This window comes from Thamnophis sirtalis, unplaced genomic scaffold, assembly GCF_051295495.1.
Source record: "Thamnophis sirtalis isolate CommonGarterSnake01/CBP01778 unplaced genomic scaffold, rThaSir2_p1.2 scaffold_1, whole genome shotgun sequence".
NCBI classification, from domain to species: Eukaryota; Metazoa; Chordata; class Lepidosauria; order Squamata; family Natricidae; genus Thamnophis; species Thamnophis sirtalis.
Window position 1 is genome coordinate 143,374,070 of NW_028261381.1, and position 26,081 is coordinate 143,400,150.

General features: G+C 37.7%; 1 protein-coding gene across 3 annotated transcripts in view; it reads left to right on the top strand.

Annotated features, from left to right (window-relative positions):
* Nucleotides 1-26,081, top strand: part of WDR20 (WD repeat domain 20) — a 46,368-nt gene that overhangs the window by 12,324 nt on the left and 7,963 nt on the right. For 2 of the 3 annotated variants that reach the window (XM_014073138.2, XM_014073140.2), the window contains exons 2-3: nt 16,879-17,061; nt 19,477-20,757. In XM_014073138.2, coding sequence (XP_013928613.2) covers nt 16,879-17,061; nt 19,477-20,757 — 1,464 coding nt within the window. Of the gene's footprint in view, nt 1-16,878; nt 17,062-19,476; nt 22,034-26,081 lie in introns of those variants that run through there. The other variant, XM_087726560.1, reaches the window with a different exon arrangement.

A 26,081-nucleotide genomic window follows, 5' to 3' on the forward strand; every position in this document is an offset into this window, starting at 1 on the left:
ACAAGTTGAACCTGAAAAGAATAGATATGATTGCCGTGCTCCTTGCCATATTCCTACTAGGAAAGTTTCTGCTTGTAGGAGCTTTCAGGGAGAAGGTCAATGGAGAAATGGTGCACCTTCTACACCCAGTCCCTCTACACTTGCATTGCACCAACTATTCATGTACTCCCTCACTCCCCCAGCTGCAGCTATTTATCTGCCAGCTGGAAAAGGAAGGAAAGAAGATCTCTGATGCTCAGAGCCAGCTTTCTGTAAGGAAGCTCAATGGGGAAGCCATTGAAGTCAGAAGTCACTTCTGTTCCCACTGATTTTTTTTGCCTACCTTGGTCATTCTATTTGTGTTTAGATAAAGAAATATTTCTGAAAATAAGTAAGTAAATATTAATGAAATAATGATCCAGTGGGTCATGGGTTGTCTAGCAATAATTAATATTATCTTAGTCTTCAAACTTTCCCTCCTTGTTCAGGAGGTGGAGGAGTGGCAACTAAGATTCTGGAAGAAGTGATTATCTTAACCTTTTCAGGTCCTGCCAAGCAATGAAAAATGGTCATTCTCAACCAACCCCGTCCTTCAACAAGCTTTAAAGAGAGACTATATTGGAGGAAAGTTAGCTACCAGAAGAATTAGATATTTCTATTATTCCAAGTGTCTCATCCCAATATTGATTTTTAAAGCTGTATTTTAGCCCTTAAATTGCTTAAGGTTTGTCTCTCAAGTAGAAATATCTAAATATATCAAATATGAGTACTTATATCATATCATGCATAACATTTTAATGAAATTCCAGAGAGCCAACATTTTTTATAATTATGTGAATTCAGTATAACAGAAATAAAGAACCTATAACCATCCAAATGTTACAACTACAGCTTCAAACAGATGGCCAATATTTTAAAATGCTTGGTAATATGATTCAACCAATGTGGAAGACCACCCTTTTTTTCACTCCTGCCAATTATGGCAATTAAATATAGGAGAATTTTGAATACTGCTTGAGCTCCTACAGGATATAATTGCAATAAAATTCAGTCTACAAGAATTTGTTTCCAAGGGTTTATGCTGTCAAAGAATGTGCTCATTAAAGAAATTAACTCGGATCAAAGTTTACTTAAATGGGAATGTTCTCTGAAATTGTTTGATGTACTACATGTAAGAAATTCTTAAACCATCTTAATTATAAAGTATATATAAACAAAATGTCATTTTAAGAAATTGCTTAAATTCTAAAATGGAATATGGATGATTTATACATGTATGATGATTTGAAAGTTCTGTACTGCTTCATAGTTAAAACAAAAGATAAAACTGTCTTCAGATCAATTTCAAAATTCTTTCATTCTTTCTGACAATATTGAACATACTAATTTAAAACAAAATAGAAGAAATAAATGAATGGATGAGCAAAAAAGAAGAGTTCTCACTTGAGGCAAAAATAACCTGGCTCAGATTACCTTGTTCTGGGCACATTAAGACTTGCCTGTCTGGAAAAGGCTGCAATGCTAGGAAAGTTGGAAAAGATAAGAAGACCAGGACCAGCAGCAAGGTAGATAATTTCAGTTACAATGCCAATGAGTGCACCATTGAGAGTCTTGAAAGAACAAATTAGGGTTAAATTGTCAGGGAGGAAATTTACCTATCTGGCCCCAGGAGTCGAGAAGGGCTTGATGGCACTTATTCATAATCAGGGTGACATGAAGAATTGAATTAATAACAACACCAAGGCAAAACAGAAGTCACACAAGAATACCTTACAAAGAGACCTTATAAGTATGACATGTATTTGTATGCTTCCAACATACCGTATTTTTCAGAGTGTAAGACGCACCTTAGTTTTGGGGGAGGAAAATAAGAAGAAAAAATTCTGCCTCTGCCTACCAGCATCCATGGTATTCAGCTGGCTAACTTCCTGCGTGTGAGAGTTCATGACCTGGTCAACCAATCAATAGGCATAGCAACTAAGTCAGCCAATGAGTGCTATTTGAACTCTGAAACAGTATTTGCTGTGTGAGCAACAAGGAGACAGGAAGGAGCCTGACTTAGCTGAGAACTGAAAGTGAAACTGCTTGTGTTTTGCTTGTATTTACTGCTACTTTGGAAAACCTGCTTTTGGTAATGTATTGTATATTATTACTATTTTGAATCCTGCTGAGTCAGTTACTTGTGTGTGCTTTCTGAATATGACTGCTTGCTGCAAACTCTGACCAGCCAGGTCAGCTTTAGCACTTATTGCAGCCTGATTCAGTACAGCTGATTGACGTGTGAATCGGACTGCCAGAATACCCCCAATCAGCTGTTCCAGGCTGCAGGGATGCCACAGACCATCGCTGCCTCCATGCATCACGTTTTTGGCCTCTGGTGGGGATGGGTGGGGCTACATTCGGTGTATAAGATGCACCCAAATTTTCACCCTCTCTTTTGGGGGGGGGGAAAGGTTGCATGTTATACTCTGAAAAATACAGTACATTAGTTAGGCTACAAACGAGTCTATGTCAGGGGTGTCAACTCACGTCATCACAGTGGCATCCTGTGACGTATTGGGACTTTTTCCCCCTTCGCTAAACCGGGTTTGGGCGTGGCTGGCACGTGATCCATCCGGTCCATGGGCTGGAATTTGACAGCACTGGTCTCTATGATACAATGACTTTTCAAAGGTTTAGTTTTTAATTAAAATTTGTTTTGTATATCACAATTTTTATAAATAGATTTCTACATATATCGATTTTCTGCACAACTAAGGACTTTCATTACCAAAAAGCGGTCATGAGTGGTCTGATTGATAAAGACAGAAAAGAGAGTATTTGGTTGTCTGATACTTGCGAGAGGGTCTAGGGAAGGGTTTCCCAAACCCGTAAAAGAGTTATTTATTTAATATTTCTCCATTATTATTTTCATAAATAATTCAAAGCAGCAAACATACACAATCCCTATTTTCCCCACAACATGCCTTGAGGCAGGTCTACAACTTTGACTATAACTCAAAGTCTAGTTGTTTCTAGTCTGGTGCCTTAACCACTAAACCATTGTTATAATAAATCCACCATTCCCAAAATTTCAATGTATTGTTGTATTGCTCAATTGTGTTCATTTTGGTGTTTGGACTTTTAGGGGAGCTGTGTACGTTAAGAATACATTAAAGGGAAATGTGATGGCAAAAACTTTCAGAACCCTTGGATCTCATGTACCAAATTCTATCCTCAGTAAATTTACTGGAAACAGATTTATGTCCTCCAATTTTAGCCTAGTTAGCCACTAGTAAATTAGAGTGAAAACAATAGGCTGCTGGTAGGTTGCAAAAGCAACATCTGAAGTACCTTGTACCTCAGTATAATTTGGGGCAAAAATGCAAAAGGCTTGTACCTTACACTAAAAATATTTCCACATTAAAAAAATAGTTGGGCTCTTGTCAAGGTTAAACTAATGTCTTCCCATCCCATATATCAAGGGGAAGATAAATGGAATTAATCCTCCAAAAGGCTTGGTCCCTTTAATAAACATGATATATAGTCAGTGGAACATATATTATGAGGTCTTTGGTGCTCTCTGAGCTTGGCTGTTTTCTTGCAGATGTTTCATTACCAAACTAGGTAACATTGGTGCTAGTCAGGAATGAGGTTTACAAACCCCGCTCCCTAATAGCACTGTTGATGCTACCTAGTTTGATAATGAAACACTTGCAAGAAAACAACCAAGCACAGAGCACCAAAAACTCCAGTTTAACCCTGAGCTACAAATATTATCTTGTACTAGAACATATACACTTTTATCTTAGTTTGTGTAATGACCCAATTAATCCTATTTTAACATCTTTTCCTGGATATTCAGGAAATCAGTGTTATGTTAAACAGCTCTGTGACCAAATTTCTAAAATTACTTAAGCATTGGCCATGTTTCTAACTGGTACTATTAGGATAAGGAAGCAATTTCATTTTAATTTATATAAGGAGCTGAAGATTATATTTAAGAAAATTATATAATATTGGACATAATTTTGTTATGCTGTGTAGATGTTAAATAAACTCACTGACTAAATCATCATACAATGTTTTCTATATTCCCATTTTAACCGGTAGGGGAGGTAAGTGAATACCACCCCTGCTGTCAGCCCCACCCATCTCACAGTGTTGGTGTGGAGAAAAAAAGGAGGAAGTTATTAAGCATGTTTGCTGCCTTGAGATGTTTATAAAAATAATAAATGCAGTATATAAATTTAAATAAATAAATATACACACCCCACTAGGTAACCTGCAGATCACTACATTCTGTGTTAGATGTGTTATGGATAATCTTCAAGGGAAATCCATGTACAGCATTTTACATTAATCCAGACATGATGTGAGAAGCGCACAAGTAATTACTGCTGGTTCTCTGTTCCATAAAAAAAACCATACAGTTGTTTCTCAACAACTTACTGCTTAGCGACCATTCAAAATTATGATGGATTCTCCCAAAATTACTTACAACCCATTTTCAAAGTTATGACAGCCACACACCCCAGTCATGGTTCGCATTTGGGGCACTTAGCAACTGGCTCAGCAAGTGACTTTTTTGCTGGTTTCCCACGTTTACTTCAATTTCCAGCAAAAAACACCCATTGGGGAAAATTAATTTAGCAGCCACTACAAAAAAATGTTTTTTTAAAAAAAACCAGGTCTAGTCTGTGATGACTACAATGACTTACAATTGTAATTTTGGGCTCAATAACAGTCATAAGTCAAAGACTACTTATAATTGGTACATTAACTATATGCAAAGGTTCTCCTGGACTCCATTTCTGCTGGACAGCAGGGAGAAACTCTGGGCTTAATTCAACACCAACTCAGTTGTAGTACAATCTTAGCAAGAGCCAGCTTTGACTTCTGAACCAATAGTCACTCTGTTTTGGTAGAGTTAGGTCCTAGCATGTTCCTTCCCATCCAGGCCCTCATAGCCTTCAGATTAAGTCATGACTCTTGACTGGTGTGGGGATGTATAATTGAATATTATTTGAATACTGATAATAGCATATCCCAAGCCATTGAATAACAGCTTCAATTAGATGAAAAGATGGTTGATTCCCCCCAGTTCAGTACATACTGAAGTGCTATAGGGCTTGATCTCTTTGCCCCAACACATACACGGACTGAACTGGCCACCTACTGTAGGAAAGAGAAGAGTTACTGTGAGTACCCCTAACTTCCAATTCTTGCAAAAACTACAAAAAGATTCCATTATTAATCACTGAAAGGTTTATTTATTATTTATTATCAAAATTTATATGCCGCCCAATCCTGAAGGACTCCGGCGGCTTATAGGTTGAACAAGACAAGTAGAGTTGCATTCTCCCTAGCCAAGGCCTTCCGTGGGTCCTGGTGAGATGCACAGCAAGTAGTTGAAGCATTATATTCCTGCTGTTATTCTACCTTAAATATCTTCATTTTGAGGCTTCTTTTGATGTTTTTGTAAGATTCATTAAAAGTCTTGTAAGTTTCGTAAAATTCATAACTATGCATAGTGTTTACTTTTTTCTCAAATCCAGCTAATCCGACAAGAGAAAGAAATTATTTGTAAGAAAAACCCTACCATTGATTGTAGCTTGAATTTACATTAAAGAATGGATTTATATACAGATGCTTTTAATAAATTGTTCCTGACGTCATGTTTTTTGTAATGGCAAGTGTGTTCAGTAGGAGAAGTGTTAAATTTTTATACTGGCTGGTCAACAAAATATAGTAAAGAGAAAAACAAATCAGTTGTAATAGCTTTACAGATTTTACAGATCAAACAAAAGAATGAAGACCTTTATGCATTCATGTAGCACAATTACATGCTGCATTGTGTTTAATTGCTATCTGAACAATATAAGACAGAAGATAAAAGTTGATGTAATGTGTCATAGACAGTGGCAGTATGCAGATTGAATGAATGTTCTTTAGATTATGACTAGCCTTCAACTCCATTTGTCTAAAGTTATACACATTTTGACAACATAAACATATTAAGAAACATTCATTATATTTAGAACTTTAGCTTAAATAAATATGCAGATAATTTTTAAAAAGAGGGGATGGTTTTATTGTAAAGATGTTTGAATTATAATGCTTTAAAATCTACATAGGTTATGAAAATATATTAGGGGCAGAACGGTGGCTCAGTGGTTAAGATGCTGGGATTGTTGGCTGCATAGGTTTGAGACTTGAGTGTCATACAAAGGATGAGCTCGGGTCCTTGCCCCAGCTTCTGCCAACCTAGCAATCCGAAAGCATGAAAATACAAAGGATGAGCTCGGATCCTTGCCCCAATAGGTACCACTTCAATGGGAAGGTAACAGCACTCCATGACAACATGCTGGCCACATGACCACAGAAATATCTTCGAACAGTGCTGGCTCAATGGCCTTGAAACAGAGAAGAGCACTTCCCCTATAGTTGTCAACAAAAGTGGAGTAAAATCCATAGAGACTACTTTATGAAAACATATTAATCTGCCTGAAATAGATTTCAATGTATTAATTTAGACCATTTTAGACCATTTAGACCCAGGATGGCAAACCTATGGCATGTGTGCCACAGGTGGTATGCGGAGCCACTTGTCAGGGCATGCAAGGCATTGCCCTGTCAGTTGGCCAGTGCACATGAGCGTGCTGGCCAGCTAACTTGAGCCTTTTTTGAAGCCATTTTTCACCCTCCCAAGGCTCCAGAGGCTTTATAGGAGCCTACGGAGGGCGAAAACAGCCTTCCCCACCACCACCCCAAAGCCTTGGAGTGCAAAAACCCCGGTCCTACGGGAAAACCAGAAGTTCAGGAAGCCGCCTGAAGGTCCCTGAAGGCTCCAGAGGACTAAAAACGGCCCTACGGACAAACAGGAAATGACTTCCGGTTTGCTCATAGGGTCCTTTTTCGTCCTCCGGAACCTTCAGGAAAGCCAAAAAAGGTTTGCCATCACTGATGTAGACCATATAAAGAAATGTATATTTTGTTACTGTCGGCTCTCTTCTGCTGCTATATTTTTGCTTATTAACAGAATAACAGAGCAGAATAACAGAGTTGGAAGGGACCTTGGAGGTCTTCTAGTCCAACCCCTGCTTAGGCAGAAACCCCTATACCATTTCAGACAAACGGTTGTCCAATGTTTTAAAAACTTCCAGTTTTGGATGAACAACAATTTATATTCTAAGAGCAAATCCAGTAATGTCCGGGAAAAATAATTCTTTCCAGTTCTAAAAATACAGATATTTCTTTTCTGAGCAAGCAAATTAAATACATTTCTACTCACATGATTGCACTGGTCATCCTTTAACAACTACCTTGGTTAATTTAAAAATTGTAGTAGAACTATCAAACTTAACAAATGCAAAGAAGATTCAATTCACAAAGAACTGGATTCTTCTTCTGTGAAAACAGCAATACTCTCTGGAGACAATAATGCAGCTTTCTCTTGTATGTAGTGTTCTTAGTAGAGGAGTTATAATGATTCTGTGGAGAAAAGGGTTCCTGCGGCACAGTTTTTACCAGTATGGATTTGATTCAAATATATTTAACTAAACCATGAATTATTCACTATTCAGCAATAATCTATAATCAGATTTTCTACTGTGTTCCCCCTAAAATACGACCTGTCCTGTAACTAATGCCGTGCCACATTTTTTGCGTGGGCAAAAATGTAAGCCCACCCCCCAAAATAAGCCCCCTGGACAACCCCCCCTCCAGCCAGGCAGAGCACCGCTCACTGACCTAGCGGTTTCCTGAAGGCACCAAGCCGTGGGAGCTGGGGGAGGAAAGGCGCTCACGTTGCTTGCTACCTTTGGGATACTGCTAGGTTGAGGAGAGGCATTCTGCCTGGCTGGAGGGGGGAGTTGCTGGGCAGCTGCTCCCTTGCAAGCGGCCTCCCAAAGAGCCGGGCACAGCCTCAGGGGCGAAGCAGCCATGAGGTGACCACGCTCACGAGCAGCCGCCCCGCAAACCCCCTCTCCAGCCGGGCAGAGCGCCATTCATTGACCTAGGGTGTATCCTTAAGGCGCCAAGGCATGTGGCGCTCTGCCCGCCCCCAGCTCCTGCGCCTTGGCACATTTGGATACCTCCTAGGTCAGTGCTTGGAGCTCTGCCTGGCTGGAGAGAGTGGTTGCACGAGTGCCTGTTCTGCGTCAGCTCGCATGCCTCCCTGCCTCACCATGCCCTGGCCCAGCTCTCCCTGCAGAACCAGGGCGCCACCGCCGCCATTGTGCTCCAAGCATAACTTCTTCTCCAGCTTCGAAACTCCAAAACTCGGCTGCCAAGTCTTCCAGCAGCGGTTGGTCTAGGGGTGCGCTGTATGGTTGTGGGCCGGCTGCTGGAAGATGCTCTGTCCGGAAAACTCTTTGTCCGGAAGACTTTCTGTCTGGCAGCTGGCCCACAACCATACACTCCTAGAGCGGCCGCTGCTGGAAGACCTGGACTTCATTATCTCTGTTTGTTTGGAATTACAAGTTGGACAAGCTTGCCTCGGCGGAAGGGGCTTTTAGGTGGTGAGTTCTTCAGGGCATTCATACCAGCGGAGAGACCCTGAATGAGATCGCTTCCCGCCCTAGTGACATTTAACTTGGGTATGTCCCTTGCTTGGAGTCTCCAGAACAGCGCCCTGGAAAATGACCATTGTCTTATCTGAAGGGTTGTTTTCAGGGCACTGCGAAGGAGAGTCCAACGCCACCCTGGGGTCTAGTTCCGCTGTTTTCCATGCAGACTTCTGCAGTTCCAGTTGGACTGGTTCTTAAGTTGGATATGGTTCATTGACTTATTGTTGAACTTCTTAGCGCGCAACAGTTCCATGCCTTCATTGAAAAAATCTGAAGATCGTCAGCACCAGAGGCATGGCTTAAAGTTTCAATTCAGTTCTGGGGAGATTGGCTGTATTTAACCCTTGTTTGGACTCTCCTTTGCAGTGCCCTGAAAACGACACTTCAAGTAAGACAATGGTCATTTTTTGCCTCCTGAAACCCCGCCCCTTCACCAAAATGGCTGTGCATAGCCTCTAGGAAGCTTTCAGAGTGCTCCTGGGGTCTCTGGAGGGTAGGAATAAGCAAAAAATGTACCATTTTTTTTTTTTTGCTTAATTTAAAACCCCCTCCCAGCCCTCAGGAGCACTCTATAAACAGTGAGTCGATAGACAGAAAAGGGAAGCAGTATTCTCCCTCCTATATTTGGGCATACCAGGGGTTGTGACACAATACATACCTATTTCCTGGCTTAGTTGATAAAGGAGGAGAGCCTGTGCCTAATATGTAATACAGCCCAGGTTCAATTCCCAGTAAGGGTATGGCTAGCTAATGAGATCTAAATAGCTTGAAATAGATCTATACTAGTCTCCCTTTATTTATTTATCAGCACAATTGCAACACACACACACACAGTATATAGTGTGTGTGTGTGTGTATCAAATTCAGTTTTCATCTTTTACTTTATGCAGATGCCCCAAAAATACATAGGATTCCCAGGATTTTCTCACCCTGGCAGAAAAAAACTACTGCTGCTAAAAGTTGAATTAGTGCAACATTTATGTCTGGATCCCACTATTTAAATTAGGTATTTCTATTAAAGTGAATTTCTTTAAACAGTCATTAGCAGGCATATATATCTTGAATGGATCACCGTTTCCCCTGAAATGCATTAGTTGACATTGTAAGAGTATGATTGCTGAATGCTTATGTCAAAGCTTGTTCATCTTTTCCTCAGTTAAAAATACTTACCCTGTTGCTGTTGAAATATTGGCTAGAAAATTAGCTTAATCCAGTACGAGCTTACTCCATTATTTTAACTTGTCTGTTTCTATTAACTACAGTAAGTTCCTTTCCATTTCAATAAATTTGTTATTTCTCTGCATTTTATTCAAAAATAGACTTTAATATATGTGATATTTTCTTTAACCCCATAAAAGAACTTTGATCCTTATTTTTTATTATTTTGTTCACAGATTTGTGTCACAGTAAGCAGTCCTTAACAGACTGCTTCAAACCGTCCATTAATATGTTCCAGATATCTTGTGGGAAAATTAATTTGGTTCCCCCTGCTTTCTTCAGCGCAGCTGTTGCACAGTGTTTATTTTGAAAATATGTTGCAGTATATATTACATTTGCCTTCATTGTTTTGAACACTTTTGTTGGGAGATATATTAAACGAATATTGCAACCATACGCTGTGAGTTTGGTAACTGTTTTAATTTCTCCTAAATTGCTTCTTGACATGGATACGTTTACAATATTGTTTGAGAAAACTACATAGGAATTTCATTATTGTGGCTGATTGCTACTGTTTGTAAATATTTAGCAGTGTGTTCATTTTAGCTGTTTTTAGTAAGGAAGACTGTCCTGTCATGGATTAATAATGCTTTAGCCAGCATCTTTCCAATCTAGATTACTGGTACACACTTAAATCTTCCTGATATTCTTCATCCAATAACATTCCCTTGCAATATTAGATGTGTTGGCTAGATGAGGGGTTCCCAGCCCCGGTCTGTGGACCGGCACCATTCCACGGCATGCCAGAAGCCAGTCTGTGCAAACAAGGGAAACCCGATATGCAGGATTCAGGCAGCACACGAAACCACGCCCCATTTGGTCCATGGAAAAACCTCTCTCTACAGAACTGGTCCCTGGTGCCCATAAGGTTGGGGGCCACTGGGCTAGATTCTATCCTGGTCAAACCTGATTAAAATATATTGGCAAAGTTTGTGTTTTCAACCAAAACAGAAAGAGTTTATTGCATAAATAAAGCCAAGCATTTTTATTAGGGTTTTTTGGGGGGTTGGTATTTATTGTGAAGTTCTTTATACCTATTTCAAGAAGAGATTTCTTTTTGTTTCTTTTGGTATATGTGCATAGAGCTAAGGGTTATATACCAGTCCTTACTCATATATATACATTTATAATGTGTCAGGAAAACTGCTATAAAATACTTCTGAAATGGTAGATGCTGATGATATGGAAGATGGTACAAATGGAAAGCATCAAGATTTTGTATTTTGAGGATTGATTCACATACCATATTTTTCAGAGTGTAAGATGCACTGGAGTATAAGATGCACCTTAGTTTGGGGGAAGAAAATAGGGGGGGGGATTCTGTCCACCGGGTATTCATCTGGCTAGTCTTTAGCCTGATCAGCTTCAGCACATTAGTTCACTCGCTGGTACTGAGGTTGGGGATAATGGCGGCTGTACTTCTAAAGCACAGCTGATTGTTGGAAGGAGCAGCAATTAGAAAAGCAGGCAAAGCACGGAAGATCGCTTAGCTTGTGTTTGGGCTGAAAAACAGCTTCAAAAGCACAGCTGATCCTCGGAGGGAGTACCAGAGACTAAAGCACGCAGAGCAGGGAAAGGGTAAGAGAAGGCACAGCTATTCCAGGTAGCCATTTTGGGCATTGCACATCAAGCATTTGGAGGTTGAAAACACAACGTGCGGAGCCCAAAAACGCCGTTGTCGGTGGCAATCTCTGCAGTCAGGAAGAGGATGTGCAGAAGCCGAAGGGTAGGGGCTGGCGGGTGGGCGCGAGAGTGTAAGACCCCAAATTTTCAGCCTTTTTTAGGAGGCGAAAAAGTACATCTTATACTCTGACAAATACGGTAATTCACGGGGTTAATGCAGTTAGTGTACCTACTTTTTTTGACTAATTACATCCATGGAAAGAATTGTAAGAGTAATAGAAATACCTGATGTCTGAATTAATTGCCATTATCTAATAACATATACTTAAGTTCATACAAAACAATTCTAGACACAGTAACTTGAGAAACTATGATTGAAAGTTATAACCAAAGACTAGAGACCTCCTGAAGAAAAAGAATGTAATTAATGTTATAAGAATATTTATCAACATCCAACTTGCATGTTCAGACATGCTTCTTTTAACATCTTCAAAGCAGACACAATATTCATAACAGCTTCGTTCAAGCAACGAAGACCTACATTTTTACCACATCATTTGCATTGCTTGACTATCTCATTCACAGCTATAAGAACATCATTAAAATATTCCCAAATGAAATCTTCTTTACAGCCCACTGCTGTGATACAGAACCAGAAATAAATTCTTCAGATCTTCATAACTGTAGAATTATGTGCATGTTCTCATTTTCATTCTCTTTCAACCAATGGAATATGAGAAATTAAATTATGTAAAGGAAATTGGGACTTTGTCACCTCACTGAGATGATAATTATCTGAAAGTTCAACAGAATGGGATCAGATTTGTAGTGGAAGGGGAGCTTGCAAAAGGAGTTTAAATATGAGCCAATTAGGCTAGACGTGCAGAGAGAAAAAATCCCAAAATTTTCCCTAATGTGTTTTAATAAGGCCATTGGACAGCAGCTCAGAATGTTGATAACTGCACCATGTTAATTCTCTCACTCCATTTTGATATGAACCTATGCTACCCAATCCATGCCTCCCAGTGCACATGTACACTCATACTGGTTAAGAAGAGTCACCAAGTGTACTGTTTTATTTTTTTTGTGAATTGGTAGTTCTTTGAGTGGGGTCGATCTGGTATTAATTCTGGTGTTAATCCCTGCTTATCCACTAAATCCGTTTGGAGGCAAGTTAAGATTAGAGGCACCACCACTGGATTTGCCATTACCCTTGCCATTAGCATTGGAAGACTAAGTCGGTGTGGAAGTGGATGACTGTGCTGGTATTAGTTCTCTTGTGACCAAGAGAATGGACTGTGCTAGTATTAGTTCTATGCTGTAAGAAATACCAGAACTCTTGAAATGTGACATGTTTTAATGCCAAAGATACTCAGAGTGCAATAGTTTCTTTCACACTTTATTTTTTCCTGGGCTAAGTGCATGATTTACTAATTGCTGCTGCATACCTTCTCCAGTGACAGCACTGTGATCCTCTACTTCCCACATCCTGGGTGAAGAGTATTTTAGAGACAAGATTGGTTCTCCTAGTGGTGAGAACTTAGGTTTTCCTCGCTTCATGTCATTAAAATGATTTTAAAAAGGAGCCTGGATGGAGAAATTAAAATGATGTTAGAAAGCAAAAAGTAACAGACAAAAATATACGTACATGGATTTAGTTGGAGGATTGTAGGGATGTGTGATGTACTGAGAGAGGGAACTATGTGGAGTAGCCCTGACCAGTTTGCTGACTGGGGTTCCTTGGAGGGGAACTAACTTGGCTATTAGTGACCCTCATAGAGTTTACTTGGCTTGCAGTCAGATGATAAGTTATATACATGGAGGCCTTAAGATGGGAAAATATGGCAGGGTCTCTTGAAAGACCTGCAGTTTGTTACCTGTCTCCACTCCTGGCTACCTGCCTCACTCCTGGATTTGGCAGACTGGATCTTTAAAGCCACGTGTAGCTTGCATTTCAGACATTTTCAGGGCCAGAGCCACCTGGTGTAACTTTCTATGGGATACAGACCATTTATTTATGATGGCCTCCACACTGTGGAGAACCTCACAACAAAATCAAGCTGCCATCTTTCTGGAATGCAATAAACTTTGGTAGGAGGCCTTTGAATTATAATTTCCTGCTGTGTAAACTAGAGTTAATGCCATGACTATAATTGCTTCTGTTCTATTAGTCAGTTAATAATTCTTGTTTTTATCAATTTTAGGTTAAATTTTGATTTTATTGTGTTTTGCATTTTATTTGTACAGCATAGTACCACGGGTAAGTTTGATTTGATGGTAAGTAAATATAATAAATAAAAAGGTTGAAATAATTCTAGAACCCATTACATTCTAAGCTTTCCCTACTTTTTGAAAACATTTTTCTCTTCTCTTCTCTTGCATTTATATTTAGCCTCTCTTGGTTCAGAGCTGTCCAGTCACATCAGGTTCTCTATTCATTGACCTTCATCCTTGCACTTTACTACAATGTTTATTGTAATAAATATTATACAATTCTATTGTATTGTAATATTCCTTGCAGACTATTACCTTTTCTGTCAATGGAGACAGCATAGTAAATTTCCAGGATCTAGTCTAGTAAAAGCTTCTTGAAGAGATGGTACATTACAGACTCATCCAAGGCCAAAGGGGCTGCCTCTTCACTGAAGAAAGCCAACATCATTACATGAACCCAACCATCATTTACCTACTGTATGGCTTTAATCATCAAAGATAGACATGAATCTAATAGGCAGCTGACCAGGATAACAGATGTGAAAACCCTGTAAACTTCCTCAGGAATCACAGAGTCAAACTTACTACAGATAACCCCATAAGTCCATGCAGCAGGCATCTCAATCCAAATCTGACAAGATCTCAGTTTTTGCCAAATTGATATAATATTCTTCCCAGTGGTATGCTGGTGGTCCTGAGCCCTATCTTTCCCCACAAGGGCCAGGTCACCTTAAAAAGGGCTGTCAGGTAATTATTGGCAAGACTTCCCAAGTCCAGATGAGAGATTCCCCAGAAGGTTATAGTGAATAATAGAGCCAAGATTCTTTAAGACTGCCAGAACCAGATAGAGGCGGATATTAACCAGTCAACCAAACATTGTAGTAATAGATAAACACCAGAAGATCACAATGGTGATATATGTAGCAGTGCCAAGTGACAACAACACCAGGAAGGAAGAGTATGGAGAAGGACCAAGCACTGAAGGAAGAATTGGAGAGGATGTGGAAAGTAAAGGTCAAAGTGGTCCTAGTGGTGGTAGGGACATTTGGGACTGTGACTACTAACCTGGAAGAGTGGCTCCAACAGACCCCAGGAATGAAGTCAGAGTGCTCTGTCCAGAAGGGTTCAGTGCTAGGGAACAGCTAAGAGACCAAAGAGAACCCTCAAACTCTGAGGCCTCTGGTAGAGGACCTGAGATTGAAGAAAACACATATCATCATAGGCATGAGAAGGCAATTTTTCTGTGTATTTCAATGTTGGGTTGGATATGTAATAAGAGAGAGGCAGGAAAATTATCTGATCCTCACTTTTCAAAAAGAATTTCCAATACATTAGTACTTAGTTGAAGCAACATTGACACACACACACACACACACACACACTCCTCATTTAGTGACCAGTCTTTGAAGTTACCATGGCATTGAATGAAGAGTCCTCAGAGTTGTAGTTGTTCCAGTGTCCCCATGGTGATGTAATTGCAATTCAGGAGCTTGTCAGCCACTTTACAATGACAATAGTCGCAATTTCATGTGGTGATGGTCTCACCATTTGTGACCTTCATTTTCTGGTTTCTGATAAGCAAAGTCTGTGGTTTGCAAATGGCGAGCATGCGACAGGTTTAAGCACTGCACAGGATTTGACTAATGACAGCAAATGGAATTAACATAGTAAGTTGGCACAGTCACATAATAGGATAACAGCGTTGGAAGTGACATTGGAGGTATTTTGCTTTATACCTGCTTCTCTTAGCAGTAGAATTCTTGGTCCCAATTACTATAGTTGTTTGAGGACTACTGGTACTATTGCAGTAAATATTTCTTGATAGATACTTCACATATTTATAATTTAAGATTTTCAAATGTTCTGATATTACAAAGAATTTTCATGTGAAATACTAAGGAAGTAGCAATAACAACAGCAGTTCAGTATTGTTTGTTTTGTCCTTGATTTCAGCAATTTGGCATTAGTTTGTTGAAAATTGTTTCGCATTTTTAAATAATGAACAACTAACTCCAATCTTAGAAATAATATTTGAATCCAAATATTTATCTTGTAATTGAATCTTGTACTAGTTTTGTGAATGTTTAATATTTGTAGGTGTGCTTTATCATCAGTGCATTGTTTTGCTCCATATTTCTTTAATGTTTCAATTGAGTTTCACTTTAAAATTAGTATTGATGTGAAGATGAACCATTTATATGCTCCTCCCCATAAAATTCCAGTCTGATTGGCTGCTCCACCCCATTATAACAAAGGGAGAAAAAGTTGCAATACATCACATGACAATGTGTTGGCCCGAGTTTGATACCTATGATCTAGAATCTTTATCTGAGCTGATTGTGGCTTTTATGTGCACATTCCTTTTGCTTAATGAAGAGACCCATTCTAACTTAGACTAACATTTGAGAGCATACTTGGATTTGCCCCAATGCTTCTTACATTCAGTATTTAGTGTATGCTTTCCTAGACTTTGTAGCTATCCACATAGCCCTTAGAAGTTCACCTATAAATTCTTTCTTCATCCTTCCTCTTTCCTTAAACAAGGGTAGAATCACATATACATTTATATATATTAAACTGCCAATATGGAGTTAAGATGTATCATTATGTTTTAAAAATAAAACTAGTACAAGAGTGTGAAATTTAGAAGATTTATAGTGGATACTGAGGGTTGCATCTTCTATATCCAAAATATTCTTTCTGCACCGTAATCATTGAGAATCTGTTCCAATGCATCTGCCAGAGTGGGAAGTTTACTGATGCCCCACTCACTACAGAGATTTAATTAGTTTTTGAAATGTTTGCTTTAATTGGTTAATCAAACCTGATCTCTGCCAGGAATTACATTTGTCATCTAGATTCAGTGACAAATGCTTATAAAGGTGTGGTAGTTCATTGTTTGTATTTGTAGTGAAAAATACTATAAAGAATAGTCACCTCTTGTACTTTATATGTATAATCTGTGTACATATTTTTATGAATGTGTTTCATCTGCAAAATGCAGATAGTATGAACTTTAATTAAGAACATGACTATTAATAATTTGTGACATAAATACATCAACTCCCCGATGAAAGTTAAGAAAACAGTAATCCCTAATTATATAAAAAATTGGCAAATCTTAACACGTGATTGAATAAGGACAATGCTGATTTCTTAAAAAGTTCTGCTTTTTAAATTTACCTTGGTTGCTATAAATAGTTGATTTGCTTATTTTCTTAGTCAAGAGCCAAGAGCTAGCATTTTAGGCTGAAGTATTAACCATTGCTAATCTCAATTTCAATCTTTCTTGCAGGCTGCTGATTTGAGTAAACCAATAGATAAAAGAATATACAAAGGAACGCAACCTACATGTCATGACTTCAATCACTTAACAGCCACAGCAGAAAGTGTTTCTCTTCTAGTGGGCTTCTCTGCAGGACAGGTGCAGCTAATAGATCCTATTAAAAAAGAAACTAGCAAGTTATTTAACGAAGAAGTAAGTGAATGTTAATCTTGGTGCATGGAAATGTGCTTGCATTTTTATAACATTTTCTTCATGTATGGCATAATTATTTTTTACTTGGAAACAATTTGCCCTGGTGAATATTGAATATGACAATGTATATTTATAGTACTATTGAAAAATGGATATATTGGCTTTTTCTTCCAGCCATTCCCCCAACTTCCTATTCTTACAATGAGTAATGCAAGAGTGCTATGCTAAGGTAAATAGAGGTATACTGCACTTTGATTGTAGTCAGTTTTATACCAGTGACAATTATTCCTCTGTCTTGAAGCTGTATTGTTCCCCAGTTTTAATTAGCATTCCATATGCTTCATTGAATTTGCTAAGATAGTTTATAAACATGGTTAGAAACCTATTGCAGACTAAATAGTAATAAAATAGATATGTGCAGAAAGTTTACATGAATAAGTAAACTTATTTTGCTTGTTTTAATGCTATACAAAATGAGCCTTGTATGAACAATGTTTTTCATATACATTTGTTTAGACAGGGTAGGTTTAGGCTATTACATTGTTGTTCAGCTATGGCATCCTGTCAGTGAAAGGTAATCTGTTGACAGACAATTCTTCTCATCCAAACTATTTCTCAATTATTACAAATCCACCAAAGCTGATAGGGTATAAACTGGGAGAGGATGGTTGCAGTGAGAGGAGAAGAGAAGGGAAATTCATCTCTCATAGTTTTGTAAAAGGAAAGGATAGAGGAAAGATCTTGGTCTGGGGGTTGTTGTTTTTTTGTTCCTTAGGAAGCTTTTTAGAGGAAATAATAGGAAATATATCTTATATATAGGAAGGAAATTATCTTTCAGTGAGATTAGAATCCAAGATGGTACCATAGAGCACCATAGAAATTGAAAGGATGAAAGTCAATGTACATTTTCTGAGAAATTACAAGTTATGCTAGCTTTCATAGCACAAAACCCCATACCATTTTCTTTAAACACCTTCTTCTCCCCTCTATCACCATTTACCTATTCATTGGTTTTGATCTTTTATTCATAACAATTTATAGCAGGCACCTTTGCAGTTTGCATATTAGTTTACCTGCTGGATTATAATTCAAGACTATCCTTCCCAAAGGTTTCGGTACAGCTTTTCCTTTAATTCACAATCATTACCAACAATTGTAGCTCCTGATGAGGAGAAACTAGCATTTTGCCACCTATTTAGTCATCTATAAATAAGCCCATTTAGCTGCAGTTGTACAATAAAACACAACACTCTCATGCTGTCTATTCTAAATCAAAAATAATGGAGAAAAAAATGCTGAGATGGAATTATTTTATTTCATGCTTCCCTAAATATTACAACAGCTATATAATTTAATTCAAGCATATCATAACTTGAATAATTCTAAATGCATTGAGGCAGTACTTTTATTGAGGCCAGTTTAAAGTTATATGAAATCATTTCTGGATTTTTAATTTTGAAACCTTTTCATAAGGGAAGTTGGTTAAAATTAAAATGATGGGTGGATGATTTTGGAACTGTAATTATATTAATTTACATCCTTAGGTATAATGAGCAGAGTTACAGATTTTTTATTATAATTAAAAATTTTTATCTTAACTGGTGAGAAAATAGCACAAGGATATATTTTCCAATTCTTTATTTCTAATTTTAATTAATTCATCACTTTATTCTTCAGTTATCTTACTTGATAAAGAGATCTTAAAGCTCAAGTGTTAGGTAATATTGTAATTTTGTACAACTTCAGAGCATTGCTTCAGTGAATTTTGGGATTTTTTTTCCATGAAGAAGGCTTTGTTGCTTTCAGAGGACAGGAATAAACTTATTTAGCTTTTATAAGTAGATACAAGCATTCTGATGGGTTGTCCACTATGACACCTTTTTGTTAAGAGCTTCAGAATACAGGTATGACATTTATATCCCAGTTACAACCATATGGTATTGTTTTGGAGAAAGAAGCAATTTTCTTATTTTTAGCTGCCTTTAAAATTGTTAACACTTTATGGCTTGAAATGAATAATGAATTGAATACTATAATAGTTTAGAAATATTAGAAAATCTAGTACATAGGTTCAAAATCAAGGGAGGGGGAGAGGAGGCGAGAGAGGCTTTGAATGTCTAAAATCCCATTTCAGATAAAAATACCCCTACATCTAAGTCAGAATTTAGTAGATTAGTATTTTTTCTTTGGAATATGTGTAATTTTCTGAGTCTGGTTTTATACTAAAAATCTGGCTGTTTATTATATTCTTATTTTATATTTATAAGAAAGATATTCTTTTAACTTAAGTTCAATACCATTCAAAGTCATAATGAGTTAGTTGTCTTCAAGAAGAAATATGTGCTTTTGACAAAGAATTAATATTATATGTACAATGCAGAACTGTTATAACTATATTTTTCTTTTGTTTTTCAGAGACTAATAGACAAGTCCAGAGTAACTTGTGTAAAATGGGTGCCTGGTTCAGAAAGTCTCTTCCTAGTAGCTCATTCCAGTGGCAATATGTACTTATATAATGTGGAACACAACTGTGGTACCACAGCTCCACACTATCAGCTACTTAAACAAGGAGAAAGTTTTGCAGTCCATACGTGCAAAAGTAAATCTACACGAAATCCTTTACTTAAATGGACAGTAGGTGAAGGTGCCCTAAATGAATTTGGTTTTTCTCCAGATGGAAAATTCTTGGCATGTGTAAGTCAGGATGGCTTTCTTCGTGTATTTAACTTTGATTCAGTTGAATTGCATGGTACAATGAAAAGCTACTTTGGAGGACTGCTGTGTGCATGTTGGAGCCCAGATGGAAAATATATTGTAACAGGTGGAGAAGATGATTTGGTGACTGTCTGGTCTTTTGTGGACTGTCGAGTGATAGCTAGAGGCCATGGGCACAAATCATGGGTCAGTGTTGTGGCCTTTGATCCATATACAACCAGTGTAGAAGAAAATGATCCCATGGAATTCAGCGGCAGCGACGAGGACTTCCAAGACCTCCTCCATTTTGGACGAGATCGAGCAAATAGCACGCAGTCAAGATTATCAAAAAGGAACTCTACAGAGAGTCGCCCAGTAAGTGTAACGTACAGGTTTGGCTCAGTAGGTCAGGACACACAACTATGTTTATGGGACCTAACAGAAGACATCCTCTTCCCACACCAGCCCCTCTCAAGAGCAAGGACACATACAAATGTCATGACTGCCACAAGTCCCCCCACAGGAAGTGGTGGAGCTAACCCAGGAAGTAATGGGAATAGCATCACAACACCTGGAAACTCTGTACCACCTCCTCTTCCACGTTCCAATAGCCTTCCACATTCTGCAGTTTCCAATTCTGGCAGCAAAAGCAGTGTCATGGATGGTGCCATTGCCTCTGGTGTTAGTAAATTTGCAACCTTATCATTACATGACCGGAAGGAAAAACACCATGAAAAAGATCATAAGCGAAATCATAGTATGGGACATATATCTAGTAAGAGCAGTGACAAACTGAATCTAGTTACTAAAACCAAAACAGACCCAGCAAAAACTTTGGGAACGCCTCTGTGCCCCAGAATGGAAGATGTTCCTTTGTTAGAGCCTCTTATCTGTAAAAAGATAGCACATGAAAGACTGACTGTGTTAATTTTTCTTGAAGACTGTATAGTCACTGCTTGTCAGGAGGGATTTATTTGCACATGGGCAAGGCCTGGTAAAGTGGTAAGTTTTAATCCTTAATGCTGCATCAAAGAAATAGAACTTGAATAGGTAGTTTTTTTTCTCAAAACATAAGTGAATGTTGAATATAAACAATCTTTACGCTTAATGTAAAAATTATTTCCTCAGAGCCATACTTTTGGATACTGCATGCCGTATTTCTGAACAATTTGAAGTGTCTGGCCTAGGTGAAGTCCTTTTGAAATACAGTTGCCTTTCAGCCAGAGATGTGTTGTGTATCCAAAGTGTCAGTGTTAGGTTTCTTATATTTTCAAAAGTATTTTTATATGAACATAATTGAAACAAATCTAAATTACTGAGGGTAAAGTTGCAAGGGCATTCAGGAATATAGTTTACCTAGGCTGTAATTTGATCTAGTGTGACATTTTGGACAGCTGAATTTCAAATAGTTAACTGATAGATGTCAATAAACAGAATATATTTTCACCTTTTTTGAAAGCTATTCATAGTGATGGGTTTTTAATTCTACAGTGACCAGAATAATTTATAGTGTCTCCATTTAAAATTTGAATAAACTGATATTAAATATGTAATATTCTTGACTTTTAATATCAACTTCAAGTATTTTTGTGTGTAAGATCACAAAAACCCTTGCAGAATGTATCCCCATCCCATAATTTTCCTTGTCACTTCAGATTATTTTCATGTTAGCAGTATTTTTAACTCAAGCATTGTTCATTAAATCCGTAGGCTTAAATCTGGCAGTGGTAATCTTTTATTTCATATTTAACAAAATTAGCTATTTAAAATTTTTAGCACTTTACGCTGATAAAGGTTGACTTCAATGTTTATTGGCAATTTGAAGGCTGTAGATAAGATTTTTTTAAAAAAAAAACCTTGAGGTGATTTCTGTGCACTCACTTGGCCATCCTGGACTCAGCCTTCACAAATTATGATTCCTTATGTAGCCACGTATAAGGCTTTGGGGAAATTTTTTGTTATATAGTCCAACACAATAGAGCAGGAGCTAGAATCAGAACTAGCACAATCTCGCTTGTTATTGGGCAAGCTAGAGAAAATGATATCTGAAGTGGCTGATGGTTGACTTTTTTAGAGATGTAGCATGGGCGCTTTTAAAACATCTTCCAGAGAATAAGCCATGAAGTACTTGACAGTTGTCAATTCCTGGAGTGAAGAGACTTCAGAAAATTATTGCAAGTAGAGTTCTTCCAATAGAAATCAAAGCCTATTGGAACTTACAGTTTCATTATTGCTCTGTAATGTGTAATAAAATTTTATTCGTTAAATTCTTAACAAACATGCTCTGATATGTGATCTTTCCTGTATGCCTTATCTTGGCTAGACAATCTAAAAATGTGACATTATTTTCATGTGGGTCAGAGAAACAAATTACGAGGATAAAATCTCACACTTCATTCATTTCCGTTAAGATAATTTCCATCTTAGTCTATGCAGGGGCCAACGAAAGCTGATAGTAATTTTGTAGATGTGTGTTGTTGAAATTGGAAATTATTGCCCCTCTGTTTAATGTACCAGAGATTCCAAAGTAATTTAACACTGGCTCTTAGGTTGCTTCCATTTTTATTAGGTTGAGATTCTTAAATGAGCTGAAGTGAACTAATTAGTACAACTTGCATATAACAACAGTTTAATTTGGAGGACATTTCAAATATTTCAGAGATAAGAGTATGCAGTATCAAAAGCTAGGATTTCTATATTTGGCAAATGCAGAAATCTTTAAGGTAAGTTTCATGCTGATAGTATTCATGAGGTCTCTGAAAACTAATATTGCACACTGTTGTAAATGCCATTTTATTTAGAATGCGTTTACTTAGGATGGGTTTCTTATTGTTATTCTTTATTTTGCAGTTGGTGAGCTTACTTAGCTGGCCTAAACTAGCAAATTAGGTGATATGTTTACAGGGTTCTGGCCAGGGTGGTCATTGTAACAGAAACCTTGCTTTTTGTTTTATAGGAGAGCACTTAATTAAACTCTATGCCTATTTAATTAATCTTCAAAACAATGGTAACATATTTCTTCCCCCGGGTTAAACACTGCCTACATTTATCTTATCCTAGGTTTACTCCCTTTAGCTTCATTTTAAAGTCTTTAAAGCTGCTGTATTCCTGCACTGTTATTTGTTCACAATATCCTAGCACCAGGATAGCGAACCTATGGCACGCGGAGCCATTTGTCAGGGCACACGAGGCATTGTCTTGTCAGCTGAGTTCAGCCTTTTTAAAAGCCATTTTTCGCCCTCCCCATGCTCTAGGGGCTTTATAGGAGCCTGGGAAGGGTGAAAAGAGCCTCCCCCACCCCCTCGAGGCCCTCCGGAGGCTTCAGGAGCTTCCCTGAAACCTCCAGAGTGCAAAAAACGGCCTCATGGGCAAACAGGAAGTTTGGGAATGGACTTCCGGTTTGCTCGCAGGGTCGGTTTAAGCTCCTGAAGCCTCCGGAGGGCTTAAATTGACCCTCCGAGCAAACCAGAAGTGACTTCCAGTTTGCTTGGAGGGTCATTTCTTGCCCTTCAGAGGCCTCAGGAAAGCCTCTTAAAGGTCCCTGAAGCCTCCGGAGGGCCTTGGGGGGGGGGGAGGCTGTTTTTGCCCTCCCCAGGCTCCTATAAAGCCTCTGGAGCCTTGAGAGGGCGAAAAAAGCATGCAACAATGGGGGGAGCGCCTCTCATGCATGCGCCCCCTATGGCACGCGAGCCAAAAAAAGTTCGCCATCGCTGTCCTAGCATATAGTTTCCACTCATCCATTTTCTGCTGCTAAAGTTGTTTTCTGCCTTTTGTCAGAAAATTTCAGTTGGATAAAAGGGTCACAAACCTCCAGGTTGAGGGAAAAGACTCAACAAATTTTGCAGTTTGAATCCTCATTGCTACTGAGCCAGCCTTTTCTGCCTCTCCCACCAATCCCCCTTTGCCAGAAGAACAGGTTAGAATATTTCTTCATTAGAATAAACTGCTTTGGTCTAGCTGCTCTCTGCCTTGGCTGAAGTATCTAATTATGGTTTCAGTATCAGGAACCCATAGGTTAGAAAGAAACACTGTCAGATTGGAGTAAGAAGATTTACACTACAGCCTTAAGTTTTCTTACTCTGCATTCGCATGTTATGAGCTTCCTTCCTGTCCTTTCTTTTTCAAAATACAGTTTAGATACATGTTAAAATGTAACATATCGTGTTCAATAAAAACACACAGTAAAGTTATGTTGCATATAAAAGCAACATTTTAGAACTCTGCTGATTTATGGGAAAATTGCCTAGTCTACTGGCATGAAAGTTTCTCAGTAATGCTTTGTAAAAATTTTTTTTGCATCGCTAAGAAAGTTAAGTTGCTCATGAATCTTTTGACCAATTCCTTGCTTGTTAGTCTGGTAGAGACAGCAAGAAAGTTCTTGGATTTCTTTTGTGGTGCTAGTCACACCTAGATTTCTATCAGGTATTGCTTTCATTGACAGATTTTATCCAACGTGATTATTAACTTACCATAGTTGTAATTTTCAGGAATAACTTGCAGCTATTTATCTTTGCATATTCTTAGTATGATTTGACTAACCATAAAGGTTGAATTGAATGAACTGGCAGCATATACCCTGGCAAAGTAAATGTGTTACCAATTTGTATAATAAAATCCACATTAAATTTATAACATTTATTTGAACCATATTGTACAAGAAAAAAAATTAGATCTAAATTGTAGAACATTTTCCAATAAGTAGCAACTGTAGTACAGCATCATCATTTAACTTAGTTCTGTGCTAAAATATTGTACAGATATTTTGTGATGCTATATTGGAGTGTGATAAATTGCATTTGAAATGAAATTTTCATTGTCAAAATGGTTTTATTGAATGGAAATATAAAATGCTGTGGAAAGTGCTAGCTATGATTGGCGTAATGCTAGATTTAATGATTTAAACAGGATCTGGGGATTCCTTGAAAAGTTCTTATACATATTTATTGGGATGAATTAATATGAGTTAACGATACCCAGTCAAAAATTAGCCAATTCCTTCTGTGAAGCCAAAAAAGAGTAATTGTCTCCATGTGGTTATCCAAATTAGAAAGAAAAGAGTCATGCTAAAACATTTCAGAAATGCTTGATTTTTTTTGGAACTAAGTAATGTACTTGAACAGACCATGTATGTTTCCCTTCCATCACTTTAAAGCTACTAAAGAAAAACTGCTGGCCTGCATTATGTTGAAAGAAAGAAAACCAGCTAATTTATTGTCACATAACTTGTATAAAGTTTAAAAGCAAGATTTTTCCCTGCATTTATGAAATCTGTATACATGAATTTGTTAAGACTGACACGTTAGGTTATACTGTACAAAATTGTAATGATATAGTGAAAATCAACAGTAAATTCATATGTATTTTCTTTATAAACGTCCATCTGATTTCTTGGCAATTTAAATAAATTTCATAAGAGCCTTTCTAACATAAATTGTTAAACTAAATTGACTGTTGCAATAATAATGAAGCTTTAATAAGTATTGTTCATATATTTATAATTTTTAAAAATCATGTTTGTTTCATACTGCTTATTTTTTAGCATTTTATGTCACTGTTTCAGCTGAAGAACCCTACTAAATACTTGACGTTACAACTTACCGGGGTTGTCCTCTGTATACTGACATTAAATAAAAAATGAGACTGAATTGTAAAATATAGTTAACTGTCAGTAGTGCTTCTCATGCCTGAAGTTGCAATGTTGTTTTGCCACAGCTGATACTTCACTAAATGCAACAGGCGGCTTTCTGAAAAACTGGCCACTGTAACTGCTGCTTCTGTAACTGCGGTTTTTATAAATGAGCCTAAATGAATGATACAATCTCTTGAGTATTTCATACCCATCTCAAATGTTGGTTTGAGTTTTTTTTATCATATTAATATAAGTATATCCTGTTCAGTTATTATTAATTGAAGGTGCACCTGACACATTGGTTTTTCCAGTTTGAATGACAGAACCATGGGGTGAAGAAGGTTATCTAAATCTTCTAAAGAGCTATTGAAATGAAAACAAAATGCTATCTTCTGGATTCTATAGGAGCTCTTTTATTTATCAACTGTGTTAGTTAAACACCATGAATTGCTTATCAGAACTAGGTGCATAAACAGGCAGTCCAAAACTTAATTTGGCAGAATCCTAAGTATATATCAATTTTCAAATAGATTGCTGACATTGCTAAATGTTGCTGACCAATTTTAGCTTTAGTTGGATTGGTTTAATCATTTTGGAAAATAAGGTGTGTTTTCAAGGTGGTATTTTCAAAATGAAGTTCCAAAGCACATCCCTCCCCCCAAATTTTCATCTAACACATTCACTTTACTAATAATTT